We start from the raw sequence: 15,981 nt of genomic DNA on the forward strand, positions 1-15,981 counted from the left end.
ATAATCTAACTGTAAACAAGTGTTGGGAAAATTACTTGTGTCATGCACAAAGTAGATGTCCTAAACAACTTGCCAAAACTATAGTTTGTTAACAAGAAATTTGTGGAGTGGTTGAAAAACTAGTTTTAATGACTCCAACCTAAGTGTATGTAAACTTCCGACTTCAACTGTACCTATATATATATATATATATATATATATATATATATATATATATATATATATATATATATACATACACACCTTAATATACCTTAACATACGTTTATTTCAAAGGCAGTTTTATCCACAGACACGGATTGCCTGTGGAACCAATCCATAACAAATTCAACACAAGGACTTCAGTCTAATAGGCTATCGTTATTACATTATGACAGAGAAACTGCTGTGGATGTGGGCCATTAAAAGACAGAACATGTAGGCTATCCCTGCTCCAATAGAATGGAACTCATGTACGAACGTTAAATAACTGACACAGTACTGGAGATTGTGCTTTTTACAAGTACAGTTTCTAGAGGTTGTTGAGGCCTGCGGAAACACATTGCTGATTTTCTGTCAATCATTACCAAACAGTGACTACTCTACTAGACAGACTTTGCACTTCATGAGTCAGAAAATGCAAAGCATTCCATATAGCATATTCAGATTAGTAAAACCTTGTGTCACAGGTTATGTGCCAGACTGTATAGTTCATAGTTGCATCACATGAATCATGTTCCATTGTTGCCTTGGAGACAATAGACAATCAGAAAATGTCTCCTTTATTTGGTATAAAACAATACCAATTGAACAGAACAGCAAATGATGGCTTAATAAGATACACATCATATAGCACTTAGTTATTCAACATCAAAATGTTCCTCATGTATTGAAATTATGGTGGTTTGATTGATGATGTTGACATCATGAGTGAGTTGTACGCTAGCCCCAATCTCCAGCCTGCTCTTTAGTCCATTTCCCCTAACTGTCCTTGTCAAGGGGATAGCCTCTGGTACACCCAGCCCGCCTCAGCATGATGTTGATGCTCTTCTAGAACACTCTCTCCATTTTTCGGCCGTGTGAAAACAATACGGTCATGTAGCCTGTTGGTCTGACCCTGCCAGAACTCTATCATGTAAGGCTTGACGATATAGCCTCCCCTGTTGGAAGACAGGCAAAAATAAGAACAGGCTTGCATGATAAGACCACTTACTGCACAGGTTTGGCATGGCAAAGTCATGTAGAATTCCTGGTGATTTGATAGTAATACTAACCAATAGTCAGGCATTGGGACATCTGTGTCCTTGTACTTTTCCTCCAGCTCCACATTTTTCTGTCTCAGGTACTACAGAGTGAAACAAAACCGTCAAATGTGCGATTCCACGCCAGGACAGACCAAGAATATTTCGTGTATCTCAGATTCTGGCAATTTTCACAGAGAAACTTCATTGGGAGGAAGGATGTTTGACAAGCTTTTACATTTGTATCACTCTTTTTTTTTTATCATGATGAAAGTGGTCATTTTAGGCCCTTTTAAAAACTAGTTTTAATGACTCCAACCTAAGTGTATGTAAACTTCCAACTTCAACTGTATGTCTTAAACCACTCCACAAATTTCAACCACTCCACAAAATGGGGAGGTTTGCAAGCCGAAGAACACCATCCCAACCATGAAGCACGGGGGTGGCAGCATCATGTTGTGGGGGTGCTTTGCTGCAGGAGGGACTGGTGAACGTCACAAAATAGATGGCATCATGAGGGAGGAAAATTATGTGGATATATTGAAGCAACATCTCAAGACATCAGTCAGGAAGTTAAAGCTTGGTCGCAAATGGTTCTTCCAAATGGACAATGACCCCAAGCATACTTCCAAGGTTGTGGCAAAATGGCTTAAGGACAACAAAGTCAAGGTACCGGAGTGGCCATCACAAAGCCCTGACCTCAATCCCATAGAAAATTTGTGAGCAGAACTGAAAAAGTGTGTGCGAGCAAGGAACTGAGTCAAACCTGACTCAGTTACACCAGCTTTGTCAGGAGGAGTGGGTCAAAATTCACCCATCTTATTGTGGGAAGCTTGTGGAAGGCTACCCGAAACATTTGACCCAAGATAATCAATTTAAAGGCAATGCTACCAAATACTAATCGAGTGTACGTAAACATCTGACCCACTGGGAATGTGATAAAACAAATAAAAGCTGAAATGAATCATTCTCTCTGCTATTATTCTGACATTTCCCATTCTTAAAATAAAGTGGTGAGCCTAACTGACCTAAGACAGGGAATTTTTAATAGGATTAAATGTCAAAAATTGTGCAAAACTGAGTTTAAACGTATTTGGCTAAGGTGTATGTAAACTTCCAACTTCAACTGTATACTGTACATGTAAGACCCTACTGTAAGACCCTATGATCCGTGAACCATACATGATACAAAAACATATTGGTGTCATTATACTTCTTTATAGTGTGCTTTCAAGTATTCTGAAATAAAATGTTTAACATTCATTTATTCAACATAAACAACATGAATATCTCAAAAGTACCCTTTTTGATACATCGTTTGGAATAATATACACATACAATTTCCAGAGTGGGCTCTCTGGTACCATTGAAGATATGACAAATGTAATACATAGACATGTATATTATAGGTCATTACCAATCACAGCCCTCCTTTAGGATTGCACATTCACATTTATTTTTTACTGTGTATATTATTATTTTTATTTATTTAACTAGACGAGTCAATTAAGAACAAATTCTTATTTACAATGATGGCCTACCAAAAGGCAAAAGGCCTCCTGCGGGGATGGGGGCTGGGACTAAAAATAATTTAAATAAAAATATAGGACAAAACACACATCACGCCAAGAGAGTCAACGCAACACTACATAAAGAGAGACCTACGACGACAACATAGCATGGCAGTGTGGGCGATGCTTATAAAATAATAACTTAAAAATGGTAGGCACTTGTAGAGTATGTCTTAAAATGAACAAAATCAAAAAGGGTACTTTAGAAATATATTTTTCATGTTGAATAGATTCATGTGAAGAAGAAAAGTCTGAATCTAGAGGTACTCCATTATGTTAGAGCATACTAGAAGCACACTATAAGGAGTATAATGACACCAAGATGTTGTCTGTATCATCTACGGTTCACAGATTATAGGGTCTTACAGTAGGCATGTATAGGTTTAAAAAGGACCTAAAATAGCCAATTTCATTATCATTTTCAAAAAAATTGTTTGTCATATATGTCAAGCATCCTTCCTCCCAATGAAGTTTCTATGTGAAGATTGGCAGAACAATCTGCGATACCCCAAAATATTATTGGGCTATCCTGGCCTGGAATTGCCCAGATTGAACATATTTCATGAATTTCCCTAATTTTGAGGGAATAAGTCCCTCAATGGTGGATGACAATAATACAGTGGAGTAGCATGGACTGGTTCTTACATTTCTGTCAGGGACAGCAGTGCTTTGTCTGCTCACAATGGCCCCGATCTGGCTACTCTTGGGCCGGGAGTGGAAGTAGTCACAGGAGCTCTGGTAGGGGATTCTCTCCACATTGCCCTCGATACGGATCTGCACACACACATTCTCAAGGGTAGTGCCAACTACTGTGCAGCACATTCAGTGCCATCCTGCATTAGTTAATTCATTCAAAAACCACATCACAATGTGTTTTTGAAAATCGATAGATCGAAGATATTTGAAGATATTAAAACAATGGGTTGACAAGTAGGCTACATTTTAAGAGGTAAAATGAAGCACATACCTGCCTGTTGATGGGGTCCCAGTAAAAACACAGACATGCGTAAGGGTTGCTCTCCTACAGGAAGGGAAAGTAAAAATTCTGATGTAAAGTCTGCAAACAGAAGTAGTAGGGCTGGGCGATATGGCCCAAATATCATATCACAGTAGTTTTTAGTGTTGATGGTAATTGACTATTTTTAAAATTTTTATTTTAATAATAAAAGTTCTACATTTGCTTTATATGAGTAGTGCGTGATGCTACGGTGGCAACATATACATTCTACATGATTTTAATGGGTCTTTCTTCCTTCTGATTGTTTTACACTGTTCAATTTAACTTCAACCTAAAATAATTTCCTGCATTTTCATCAATTTCTGCATTTCCTGCACTCATTTTAGATAATTTCCACACTGCCAGCTAACTAGCGATTAGCAGCTAACAGGATTTAGCTAAAACGTGCTAAGAAAAGACAATGTAGCTGTGCAGATGTAACACAAACTAATTGTGTAATTATAGAACGCTTGTGGATTTAAATTAAGAAGACAAGTGGAAATAACATCGTTGTCATCAACATTGTTGCATGTGCTGGATTGACCATGCAGACTGAACGGAAGTGTCTCGTGGTCAAGCAACAACAAATGCGCTCCTTGAGTGACAAGGGGCGGGGCTACGTCTGTGTGGAAAGCGGCATAGACATAGAGAGCGGAGAAGGATGACTCAAGTAGAAGGTGTAAACTATAAAAATGGACGTTACACACATATCACATTTAAAAAAAACATACATTCAAATACTGTTATAGAAGGTAAAGTAAAAACCCAAACCGGTCCGTGCATCAATATCGGTATATTGTAAAATCCTGTATACTGCCCAACCCTAAGAATAGTTTGGCATAGTCTAGTAGTACATACATTTGAGACGACAGGAAGATAGATGCCTGCCTTATGACAGTAGCAGACACTAACCAGCTCTCCACCTTTCCGGCTCTCGTAGTTGGTAAAGAAGCGGAAGCCTTCATCGCTGTAGCCTTTTAACAAGACCATACGAGCAGATGGACGTCCTTCTCTTCACAGAGAAATAAGCAGATTGATAGAAAATGTGTTACAATTTGAGCTTAAGAAGCAAGCATTGTGTTTGATGGAGTATTTATGGGGGTACTCACTTAGTGGATGTGGCGATGCACATTGCATTGGGCTCTCCAATTTCAGGACATTTTGTGGCTTGATCAAACCAATCTCCAAACTGCTTGATGGGGTCCAGAGACACGAGCTGATTCTCCTCAAAGCACTACGACATGTTAATATAATGACACTTTTACATCAAAATGCACATTACATTGAAGACATAAGCAGACATTGACATTTAAGGAAACACATTTTAAGCAATGTCTATTATGCCATCTTCAATACATTTCTGATATCTCTCCAATTACTGGGGTGTATGCAGTGAGGTGAACTTTCATAACATTGTAGATGATAAAGATGTTATGAATAGAGGTGACACAATTCTCTATTCTAGTATGTGGACAGCTGCTTGTTGACCATCTCATTCCAAAATCATGGGAATTAATATGGAGTTGGTCCCCCCTTTGTGCTATAACAGCCTCCACTCTTCTGGGAAGGCTTTCCACTAGATGTTGGAACATTGCTGCGTGGACTTGCTCCCATTCAGCCACAAGAGCATTAGTGAGGTCGGGCATTGATGTTTGGCAATAAGGTCTGGCTTGCAGTCGGTGTTCTAATTCATCCAAAAGGAGTTAGATGGGGTTGAGGTCAGGGCTCTGTCCAGGTCAGTCAAGTTCTTCCATACCGATCTTGACAAACGATTTCTGCATGGACCTCGCTTTGTGCACGGGGGCATTGTCATGCTGAAACTTGAAAGGGCCTTCCCCAAATTGTTGCCACAAAGTAGGAAGCACAGAATCGTCTAGAACATGGATCATCAACTAGATTCAGCCGCGAGCCAATTTTATCTTGAGGTGATGGTCGGGGGGCCGGGAACATATTTACAATAATTTGTATATGGCAAATTGACCTCAAGAAATACAGTATGACTGAAACAGAATGATTTCTAACCATGCTTACATTTGTATATGGTCACATTTCTCTCTATTATGCGTGGGACTACTTGGGAACAGATTTTTTAAAGTAAAATCATTTTTAGCTGATTTCCTGGTGTTTTTAGTCTAATATGTTTAACAACAAAACATGTATGTATTTATTTTCTCAGAAAACTTGGGTGGACAAATAAAACCACCAAACTTTACAGTTGGCACTATGCATTGGGGTAAGTAGCGTTCTCCTGGCATCCATCCACCAAACCCAGATTTGTCCGTCGGACTGCCAGATGGTGAAGCGTGATTCATTATTCCAGAGAACGTGTTTCCATTGCTCCAGAGTTCAAAGGCAGCAAGCTTTACACCACTCCAGGCAATGCTTGGCATTGTGCATAGTGATCTTAGACTTCTGTGTGCCTTTTCGGCCATGGAAACCCATTTCATGAAGCTCCAGAGGAACAGTTCTTGTGCTGACGTTGCTTCTAGAAGCAGTTTGGAAGTTGGTAGTGAGTGTTGCAACCGAGGACAAAATATTTTTACGCGCTTCAGCACTCAACGGTCCCGTTCTGTGAGCTTGTGTGGTCTACCACTTCGCAGCTATGCCGTTGTTGCTCCAAAGACCTTTCCACTTCACAATAACACCACAGGGCAGCTCTAGCAGGGCAGACATTTTACAAACTGACTTGTGGGAAAGGTGACATCCTATGATGGTGCCACGTTGAAAGTCACTGAGCTCTTCAGAAAGGCAATTCTACTGCCACTGTTTGTCTACAGAGATTGCATGGCTGTGTGCTCGATTGTATACACCTGTCAGCAACGGGTGTGGATGAAATACCGGAATCCACTCATTTTAAGGGGTGCCCACAGACTTTGCATATATAGTGTATATTATAGGGCCGTTATGCTCCCTTTCGCCAGTGGTGGAGCTGTTGGGAGATGCCCCTTCATTACATCACAAGACGTTACACGTAAGCAAAGTCAGCATTGTAAGCAGATTTTACATTTGACTAAAGTGCAATGTGATGGAAATGTTGGGGTCATCAAGGTCATTTACACTCCAAAACAGTGCTAAATAATACACCACTGAAACAATGTGGGCAAACTGGATAGGCATTGTTGTGCCGCTGGAATATGTAAGTATCTGCATTTGCCATTGACATTCAACCCAAATTAGAAGGGTAAGTGAGGTAGCTTGTGCCATAACAAGAATGTAAGGAATAAAAACTCTTGTTTATTCTCACCTCTTCGTCTCCTTTGTATTTTTTCCGCATGCCACTGAGATCCATGGCTGTAGAATCACTCGTAGATTTCGTGCAAAAGGACCGAGAAAATAAGGCTCGACAGCAAGCTGTCAAAGAGGCATGGGGATGAAAGTATTGACCTATTTCACTGATATTCTTTAATGTACTGCAACTAGGTATGCGCCTCATGCTTGTACAACAACCACGCAAAGCCTGACTGACGTAATCACGTTCACTGTCTCACGTAAAATATTACGCAAATATTCGCAGACTTTTTGAACCATAAACAATACTGCATGAAGAGAGGCAGGAACTGCTTCTCCAGGAGAAATAGGTGGCAAGCTAAGCTTATGCGCAGAACTACGCATATTCGAACTACGCATATACAGGCCGTCAAATCAAATGATTTTTTTTTTACGAAAATGAAAACGTGTCAGTTTGTAATTTGCACGAGGTTGGAGAAATAACATGTTCAACTAGTTAAGGCATTTGCTCGACTCTTGGTTGTTCCTTTAGATTTACATTATTAAATGAATACAGCTACATGTCGAGTCAAACCATGTTGTTGGAGCACGAGTCTATGTCATCGGTTGTACACAGTGTACACCTTATGACTTCCTAACTAGCCGTCATTAGTTAGTTACACCGGCTAGTTACACTGTAGCAAGTGCATGGCAACAACAGCCTTTAAAAATACACCTGGAGAAAAAACGAATGGCAACTTAATGCTTTACTCTTGGGTGGAAAGTTATTACAGAAAGCTTGATGTGCAAAATGCTCTGTACACTACCATCATATCCATCCTTTCTTTGATGTCAAACCTGAGCCAAGACCATCACTGTACAAAGATAATCACATTGACAGAAAGATGGATTGTATTGTATAACTCACACCATATACTGTATTATTGGAATGTATACACATGAACACTTTTATTCCATGCAACACAGGTTTTATTGCCTGCATAGAACGGTAGGGCTCCTGAGTGGCACAGCGGTCAAACCAGTTCAGGAGGTCAGTGAAGTCCAGCGCATGTGTTTATAACTCAAAAACAAGCACAAGCAACCTGTCAATGTTCGTGTGCATACTGGAGCTGTCTTTTCAGCACCACACAAACACACATCTATAGTTGTGTGGCGCTGAAAGGAGAGCTCCTCCATCCGGTCAGTTAGGAATAGCATCCGGTCAGTTAGGAATAGTAGTGATGTGAGCTGGTATCGAGATGTGGACTGATTTATGAGTCCTGGTTTATTCACAGGAAAGTGGCCTGGTGTTGCTCTTGAAGGATTTGCAGACAGTGTTCCAGGACTGTAAAATGATTGTTGTGATCCAAAACAACCCCACCAATTCAGAGGACATTCTGCTTCTCAAGCACAGGCTCTGCCAGCATGGAATCAACATTAAGTTTATTTATATTGTGCCTTTGAGGCAAATTGTATTGCCGTTTGCATTTGGAAATATTTTAATATTACGTTTTTTTACATTGTTTAACCACAGGTGATAAGGTCCTACCTGCCAGACAGCCCTTACATTAACATGGGGCCTCTATTCATTGGCCAGACTGTTATATTGTTATTAAAGAGCCAAAGGTGAAGCAGATGTTTCTGAGTTTGAGGACCAGCCCCCAGGTGGTATTATTGGGTAAGTACAATCTGATGGTCCTACTACCAGTATAGCAAAACTGTATTACATGACTTCAGTGGAGATACAAGCAATTGTGTAATGTCTTACTTTTCCTCCCACTGTTTTAGGGGCCCGTAAATGGAAGACATTACTGAGTCGGCAGGGGGTGTTGAACTATTGCCAAGCTGTCGTCAGTGACCCTGGTCCAGGGAAAGCTGGTGAGCGGCCTGACCATGATGACCCCTCAGACAGTCTCCATGCTGCAACGCCACCCCGTCCACCTCTCATTGCTGCTCCAGCAAAAAAAGTAAATGCACCAACCTACTTGGTTAAAGAGGTTAAGAGGTAATCGTCTGGGGTGATCCTTTTTTAATATATCAAAATCTGAGTAGACATTTGCAAAAGTCATTACCAAGAGTCATGCATGTTGCAATAGTAATGAGAATCAGTCTAGCCAAAATAAACACAAGTGGTCTCGGGGAGATCCTGACAAATGCTAATCTGGGGATTACAGAATGTTCACCTGGGTCAGTCTATTACCGATTACCGCTGCTATTCTGGGTTTGTGGGAGAGAACCTAACATATTCATCTCAATTCAATATCAGTCTGTCACAGGGCAAGCCCTACTAACCCACAGGGTTGCGTATTAATTGAATGTGTGTGTGCTATATCACATGAAGTATCCTATTCAAATAGCCCTCTTGAGTTTCTAATTTAACTATAGAAAATAGCTTTTCACATGATGTCAAAACATTCGATCATGTGTATTCTATGCTGCAGAACAACATTGAAGAGACTTGATTTAAGTGTCTTGTAAACATGCAGTTATCCAATAGAGATGTAGGTGCACCATAAATTGTCAGGTCTACATGTCTAGCAACACCCCATAAGCACATCTAATTCCTTAAGCTAATGCGGATAATGCCCTGGCCACATTGCGCAGTGGCACTGCTCTCCATGGATTTGGGGGATGCACATTTTACTCATTGCTTGAGGACAGGGAAGCCGCCATTGGCCGTTTCTACAACACTTTTTGAAGGCATTTCTTGTTTTTCCCGCATATTTGTTGAGAAAGCCATGGTCAACGATATGGTGAGGCTCTGTGATTTGACAAACAAATGGGAAATCACAAAGTTTGTTGGACATTTGAAGAAAAAATAATTACCATGATGAGAGTGGTCACACATGAACTTCAGGTAAGCACACAGACTGATATTTGCATTTATTGAATGTGTAGTTTGACGAGATTACTTTTCAGGAAAGGGGAATTTCCAAGAATTGTATATGAATTGCAATTTCAACATTCACATTTTAGCCAACTAAACAAACAACCACATAACCAAAACAAGCTACAGTATTTATTGGGTTGACCTATTTCAAAGTGTTGTGATTGGACAAAAATATTGCAATAAATCAGATAATTATAGATTTGGCTAGTATAGAATACATTTGTTTTAACACTTTATTAAGCACATCATTAATCAGACTAGGATCTTATGGCTATGAAGGAGATGTAATCAATGGATGGTTGGAGAAAAAAAATCCCACATTTAAAACTGAATGGTTTTGTTCAGTTCAGACCATGAGTCAAGTTGTGTGGGACAATAATTCATAATGGGCTTTAGATAAGAGCCTCCTTGCCCCTATTTAACCCTTGTGATGAGGCCCAAGGTTATGCCTTTTTGCATAGTGCTTTCTTGAGAATAACAAGTAGTTTGTATTATTTAACTACATAGCAAGTTGACTCACTTGTTTGATCACCACCTTCATCCTGTCTGTGGTACACTCACACAATTGTCAGACAGTGGCATCAGAGTTTTCAATCCCAGAGGCACAACATCGTGATACTTCCAGGAACGCATTGCAAAGCAGACTCGACAGACCTTTACTTTTTCCACATTACAGCCTTATTCTAAAATGGACTAAATCGTTTTTTCCCCTCATCAATCTACACACAATACCCCATAATGACTGAGCAAAAACAGTTTTTTTCCTTTCAATTTTAGCAAATGTATTTAACCCCCCCACATTTACATAAGTATTCAGACCTTTTACTCAGTACTTTGTTGAAACACCTTTGGCAGCTATTACAACATCAAGTCTCCTTGGGTATGATGCTACAAGCTTGGTTCACCTGTATTTGGGGAGTTTCTCTCATTCTTCTCTGCAGGTCCTCTCAAACTCTGTCAGGTTGGATGGGAAGTGTCGCTGCACAGCTATTTCAAATCAAAGTGTATTTGTTACGTGTGCCGAATACAAACAGGTGTAGTAGACCTTACAGTGAAATGCTTACTTACAGGCTCTAACCAATAGTGTAAAAAAGGTATTACGTGAACAATAGGTAGGTAAAAAAATAAAACAGTAAATATTATAGTAGCGAGGCTACATACAGACACCGGTTAGTCAGGCTGATTGAGGTAATATGTACATGTAGATATGGTTAAAGTGACTATGCATATATAGTATGAACAGAGAGTAGCAGTAGCGTAAAAGAGGGGTTGGCGGGTGGTGGGTGGCGGGACACAATGCAGATAGCCCGGTTAGCCAATGTGCGGGAGCATTGGTTGGTCGGCCCAATTGAGGAAGTATGTACATGAAGGTATATTTAAAGTGACTATGCATATATGATAAACAGAGAGTAGCAGCAGCGTACTGTGGTCTTTGACAATTTTTAGGGCCTTCCTCTGACATCGCCTGGTCTAGAGGTCCTGGATGGCAGGCAGCTTAGCCCCAGTGATGTACTGGGCTGTACGCACTACCCTCTGTAGTGCCTTGCGATCAGAGGCCGAGCAATTGCCGTAACAGGCAGTGATGCAACCAGATGCTCTCGATGTTGCAGCTGTAGAACCTTTTCAGGATCTCAGACCCATGCCAAATCTTTTTAGTTTCCTGAGGGGGAATAGGCTTTGTCGTGCCCTCTTCACGACTGTCTTGGTGTGTTTGGACCATTCTAGTTTGTTGTTGATGTGGACACCAAGGAACTTGAAGCTCTCAACCTGCTCCACTACAGCCCTGTCGATGAGAATGGGGGTGTGCTCGGTCCTCCTTTTCCTGTCGTACACAATCATCTCCTTGTCAACACAACCAAATATCAACATTTGAATGATACTTATCTTGGATAATTCCATCTGTGCTACTGTGCCACTGTCTGGCATTAATTCTAGTTTGTCTACAATGAATAATTGATATGTTGGATTCACGTCTCCATCTCAACCAAACATCCTATTCTTTAACTTAGATTTTTGAAATGGAGATGTGAATCCAACATATACATTATTAATTTGAAAACAAACTGGAATTAAATCCAGACAATGGTACAGATGGAACTATCCAAGTAAAATATACATCTCCTTCAAATGTTGATATTTGGTTGCGTTGACAACCAAACACAATTCAATATCGCTAATTATACCATGGCATTGTTGAATACTTGTTTCTGATTGGCTTGAAGGGCATTCTAGAGCGTGCATTATGTAAGGGATGGTCAAGGGGCTATGTTTTCTATGGAAAATAATAATAGAATGTCCTTCAAGCAAATCAGAAACGAGTATTCAACAATGCAATGGTATAATTATGCAATAAGGCCCGAGGAGGTGTGGTATATGGCCAAAATACTACGGGTAGGGTCTGTTCAGTGCAACACGGAGTGCCTGGACACAGCCCTTAGCCGTGGTATATTGGCCATATATAACAAACCCCCGAAGTTCCTTATTGCTATTATGAACTGGTTACCAACATAAGAGTGATAAAAATACATGTTTTTTTGCATACCCGTCATTTATGGTCTGATAAAGTGCATTCAGAAAGTATTCAGACCACTTGACTTTTTCCACATTTTGTTACAGCCTTATTTTAAAATGAATTAAATACTTTTTCCCCTCATCAATTTACACACAATACCCAATACTGACAAAGCAAAAACAGGTTTGTATAAACGATTGCAAATTTATAAAAATACAAATAACTGAAATACCACATTGACATAAGTATTTAGACCCTTTACTCAGTACTTTGTTGAAGCACTGCTGAGATGGTTATCATTCTGCAAGATTGTCCTATCTCCACAGAGGAGCTCTGTCAGAGTGACTATCGGGTTGTTGGTCACATCCCTGGCCAAGGCCATTATTCCCCGATTGCTCAGTTTGGCCGGGCGGCCAGCTCTAGGAATGATGGAGGCCATTGTGTTCTTGGGGACCTTCAATACTGCAGAAAGGTTTTGGTACCCTTCCCCAGATCTGTGCCTCAACACAATCCTGTCTTGGAGCTCCTCGGACAATTCTTTCTACCTCATGGCTTGCTTTTTGCTCTGACATGCATTGTCATCTGTGAGACCTTATATAGACAGGTGTGTGCCTTTCCAAATCATGTCCGATCAATTAAATTTATCACAGGTGGACTCCAAATTGTAGAAACATCTCAAAGATGATCGATGGAAACACGATGCACCTGAGCTCAATTTCGAGTCTCATAGCAAAGGGTCTGAATACTTATGTAAATAAGGTAATTCCATTTTTTATTTTTTATATATTTGCAAAAATGTAAAGAAACGCATTGTCATTATGGGGTATTGTGTGTAGATTGATGAGGCTCTTTTTTTATTTAATCGATTTTAGAATAAGGCTGTAACGTAACAAAATGTGGAAAAAGTGTAGGGGTCTGAATACTTTCTGAATGTACTGTATACCACAGCTGTCAGCAAATCAGCATTCAGGGCTGAAGCAGTTTATAATTATGCAATAAGGCACAAGGGAGTATATTGGCCGTATACCATAACCCTCGGGCCTTATTGCTTAAATAACGCAAACAGTATATCAGGGAGGTAGAATAGTTCTTAATTCCCCTTTGAAGGTACAATGTACTTTCCATGTAGATTCCACGCCACAATACGTTGGAAAATGACGTTGAAACAACGTTGATTCCACCAGTTTGTGCCCAGTTGGAAGTTTGTTCGAACTGATTTGTGTTCAAGCGGCAGCGGAGTCACCAAAGATACTTATAACCAACCCAAGATAGTTCATCTGTGTCGTTTTCAATGGGAGTAAATTAAGCATAGTGAGCAGAATAAGCAAGGAGGTGGGCAGAGCCAAGCATGCGCTAGCGAGATCCTATTGGCGTGTTCTAGCATGTATTTGCATATTTCTGTTAGGGAATGCCTTCTCTGTGAAGTACACATATACAATAACTAAATTCACCCTTGCACACCTTGTAAACAACATTTTGGCAAAGGGTCACGTCTACAAAACTTAGTGTACTCTGTTTGCAACTGATAATAGTTTTGGGAATAGAAAACTGTATTGAGATCTGACTTTTCTTTGGTGAGAAAATCATCAGAATGTCGGCCCAGTGCCAACTCACTCCATACAGATGTATACATACGGTGAAACAGCTGGCCCATTGTTCTATCTGTGAACTCACAGTGACATCACTGAGCAGCAGCTGAAAGGAGGTAGACTAATGGATCCCGCATGCGTAGAAATCTCCGTATTTTTAGCAAAGAGCAAGTTGGGTTCCTGAAAATCCGGAACCGCAGCCACTCCGCTATGGGTTGTAGCCTATAGTTTTTGTATTTTTAGGGATATAACTTCTTGCCACTGTGAGGCAGTAATACATAAGGTGATGGGTCAGGTCATAGGTTTGGTTAGTTATAAATGTAGACTCATCGAGATGACGTAGATGCACAAAGTAAACCGTAGTAGTGGGTACATTTCCGTAACAACAAAGAGCAATTAAAGGCGAGGCCTTAAGGAGAAGTTGTATTTTTTACAACCAAATCTCTATTTTTTTTATGTTATAGAAAGGTCCAGACATCTTTTTTTGAGATTTCACTTGTTTTTGAGAAACTTACCCCAACAGTGAATCGTCCTTTTAGAGACGGCAAAGCTCTCAGTATAGTGATGCAGCTCTTTAGATGTTGTACACATGAAATTGTCATTCCAAACTTTATCTGCAATGTTATATTCCAGTTTTCCCTTACACTGCTGTGCAGGCCGGGTGTGTCTATGTAGTATACGAACATAATTCATGATTTTTACTTTATTTTAGTTCGTTTTGGAGTCAAAGATAATAGTTTCAGTAGAGTTTTAGTTTTTCAAATGGGTTTGTTAATTATTTCATTTCAGTTTACTAAATCGTTTTTTCATGATTATTTTTCGTTTCATTTTTCGTTTACGATAATAACCTTATAGTATGGTTACTATGGGTGCGAAATACATCAGGACGTGTATATTTAGCATGTTATCAGGAATCAGGTAAGACCCAGATGCAGACCGTGTCGAAGTAAACATGTTTATTAGAGCAACAGGGGCAAAGATACAGGACGGCAGGCAGGCTGAGGTCAGACAGAGGTCGGTAATCCAGAGGTGGGGCAAAGGTACAGGACGGCAGACAGGCTCAGGGGCAGGCAGAGTGGTCAGGCGGGCGGGGGTCAAAACCAGGAGGATGCGAAAAGAGAGATGGGGAGAAAAGCAGGAGCTGATACAAAAACCGCTGGTAGGCTTGAACAAACAAGACGAACTGGCAACAGAGAGACAGAGAACACAGGTATAAATACACGGGGGATGATGGGGAAGATGGGCGACACCTGGAGGGGGGTGGAGATAATCACAAAGAGAGGTAAAACAGATCAGGCTGTGACACATTTATCCTTTTGATGTGATATGATAGTAGAGGGCCTTATGTTTCTAGAACCGAGTTGCAATTGTGAATCGATTCACGTTTAGATCGTGCCGGCCTATTTGACGGTTTTGACTGACGTATCCTTCATCCTTCATTGACTCCCTGTCAAAATAAAATAAATTGATTCAGTTAGTTGGAAGTGGTCCCTTGAACATATAGATAATTGGTGTGATCAAATGTAAACCATAAACATCACCTAGCATGCAACATCCCCACATAGTATTCATAATCCAATGGATAAATTGCCCGCTTAAAAATGCCATGCAAGGCAATACACGGAGCATGCACTGTAATTGTGTATTTTTCTGTGTTGAGTAAGCAAGCTTGAAGCTTGGCTAGCAGCAAATCTCATTATCCAGTTCCTGCCACATGCTTTCCTGACTGAGGTCAGAGAGGCACCCATCCCTACCTCTGTCCTCAACCATCTCATGTAACACCAAGCCAAGCCAAGCCTGCATGGGTGCACATGGACACACAGCCTCACAGCCTAACACACATCATCTAATGTGTTTTTGATGGCTGTAGACATGTCACTTTTGCATAGGCCTAGCACTCCCATACATAGGCCTCAAACGTTGTTTTGTTGTCACCACTAGCTTCAATGTTCTCTGCCTTGTGATGTCATTATTGCATGTGCAGGCGGGGTGTTG

At 40.4% G+C, this 15,981-nt stretch overlaps 1 protein-coding gene and 1 pseudogene across 1 annotated transcript; one reads left to right on the top strand and one right to left on the bottom strand.

Moving 5' to 3' along the window:
- Nucleotides 1-244: 244 nt before the first annotated feature.
- On the bottom strand, nucleotides 245-7,243 carry LOC139376409 (pyridoxine-5'-phosphate oxidase-like). Its single transcript, XM_071118974.1, has 7 exons — nucleotides 7,033-7,243; nucleotides 4,898-5,022; nucleotides 4,701-4,800; nucleotides 3,759-3,812; nucleotides 3,437-3,565; nucleotides 1,254-1,324; nucleotides 245-1,139 (listed from the first exon to the last, which is right to left on the bottom strand). The coding sequence occupies exons 1-7, from the start codon at nucleotides 7,219-7,221 to the stop codon at nucleotides 974-976; spliced, it is 834 nt and encodes a 277-aa protein (XP_070975075.1). The 5' UTR covers nucleotides 7,222-7,243; the 3' UTR covers nucleotides 245-973.
- A 728-nt stretch (nucleotides 7,244-7,971) lies between these two features.
- Nucleotides 7,972-8,966, top strand: LOC139377103 (large ribosomal subunit protein uL10m-like; annotated as a pseudogene).
- The last annotated feature ends 7,015 nt before the right edge of the window (nucleotides 8,967-15,981 follow it).

Source organism: Oncorhynchus clarkii, chromosome 20 (assembly GCF_045791955.1).
Source record: "Oncorhynchus clarkii lewisi isolate Uvic-CL-2024 chromosome 20, UVic_Ocla_1.0, whole genome shotgun sequence".
Classification (NCBI taxonomy): Eukaryota; Metazoa; Chordata; class Actinopteri; order Salmoniformes; family Salmonidae; genus Oncorhynchus; species Oncorhynchus clarkii.

Bases quoted from the DNA above. Each gene is read 5' to 3' on its own strand.
- LOC139376409 (XM_071118974.1), bottom strand. From the start codon at position 7,221: ATGAGGCGCATACCTAGTTGCAGTACATTAAAGAATATCAGTGAAATA. The intron at 5,023-7,032 runs GTGAGAATAAAC...AACATGTCGTAG, and splicing joins AATACAAAGGAGACGAAGAG to TGCTTTGAGGAGAATCAGCT. The intron at 3,566-3,758 runs GTATGTGCTTCA...GTGTGTGTGCAG, and splicing joins GGGACCCCATCAACAGGCAG to ATCCGTATCGAGGGCAATGT.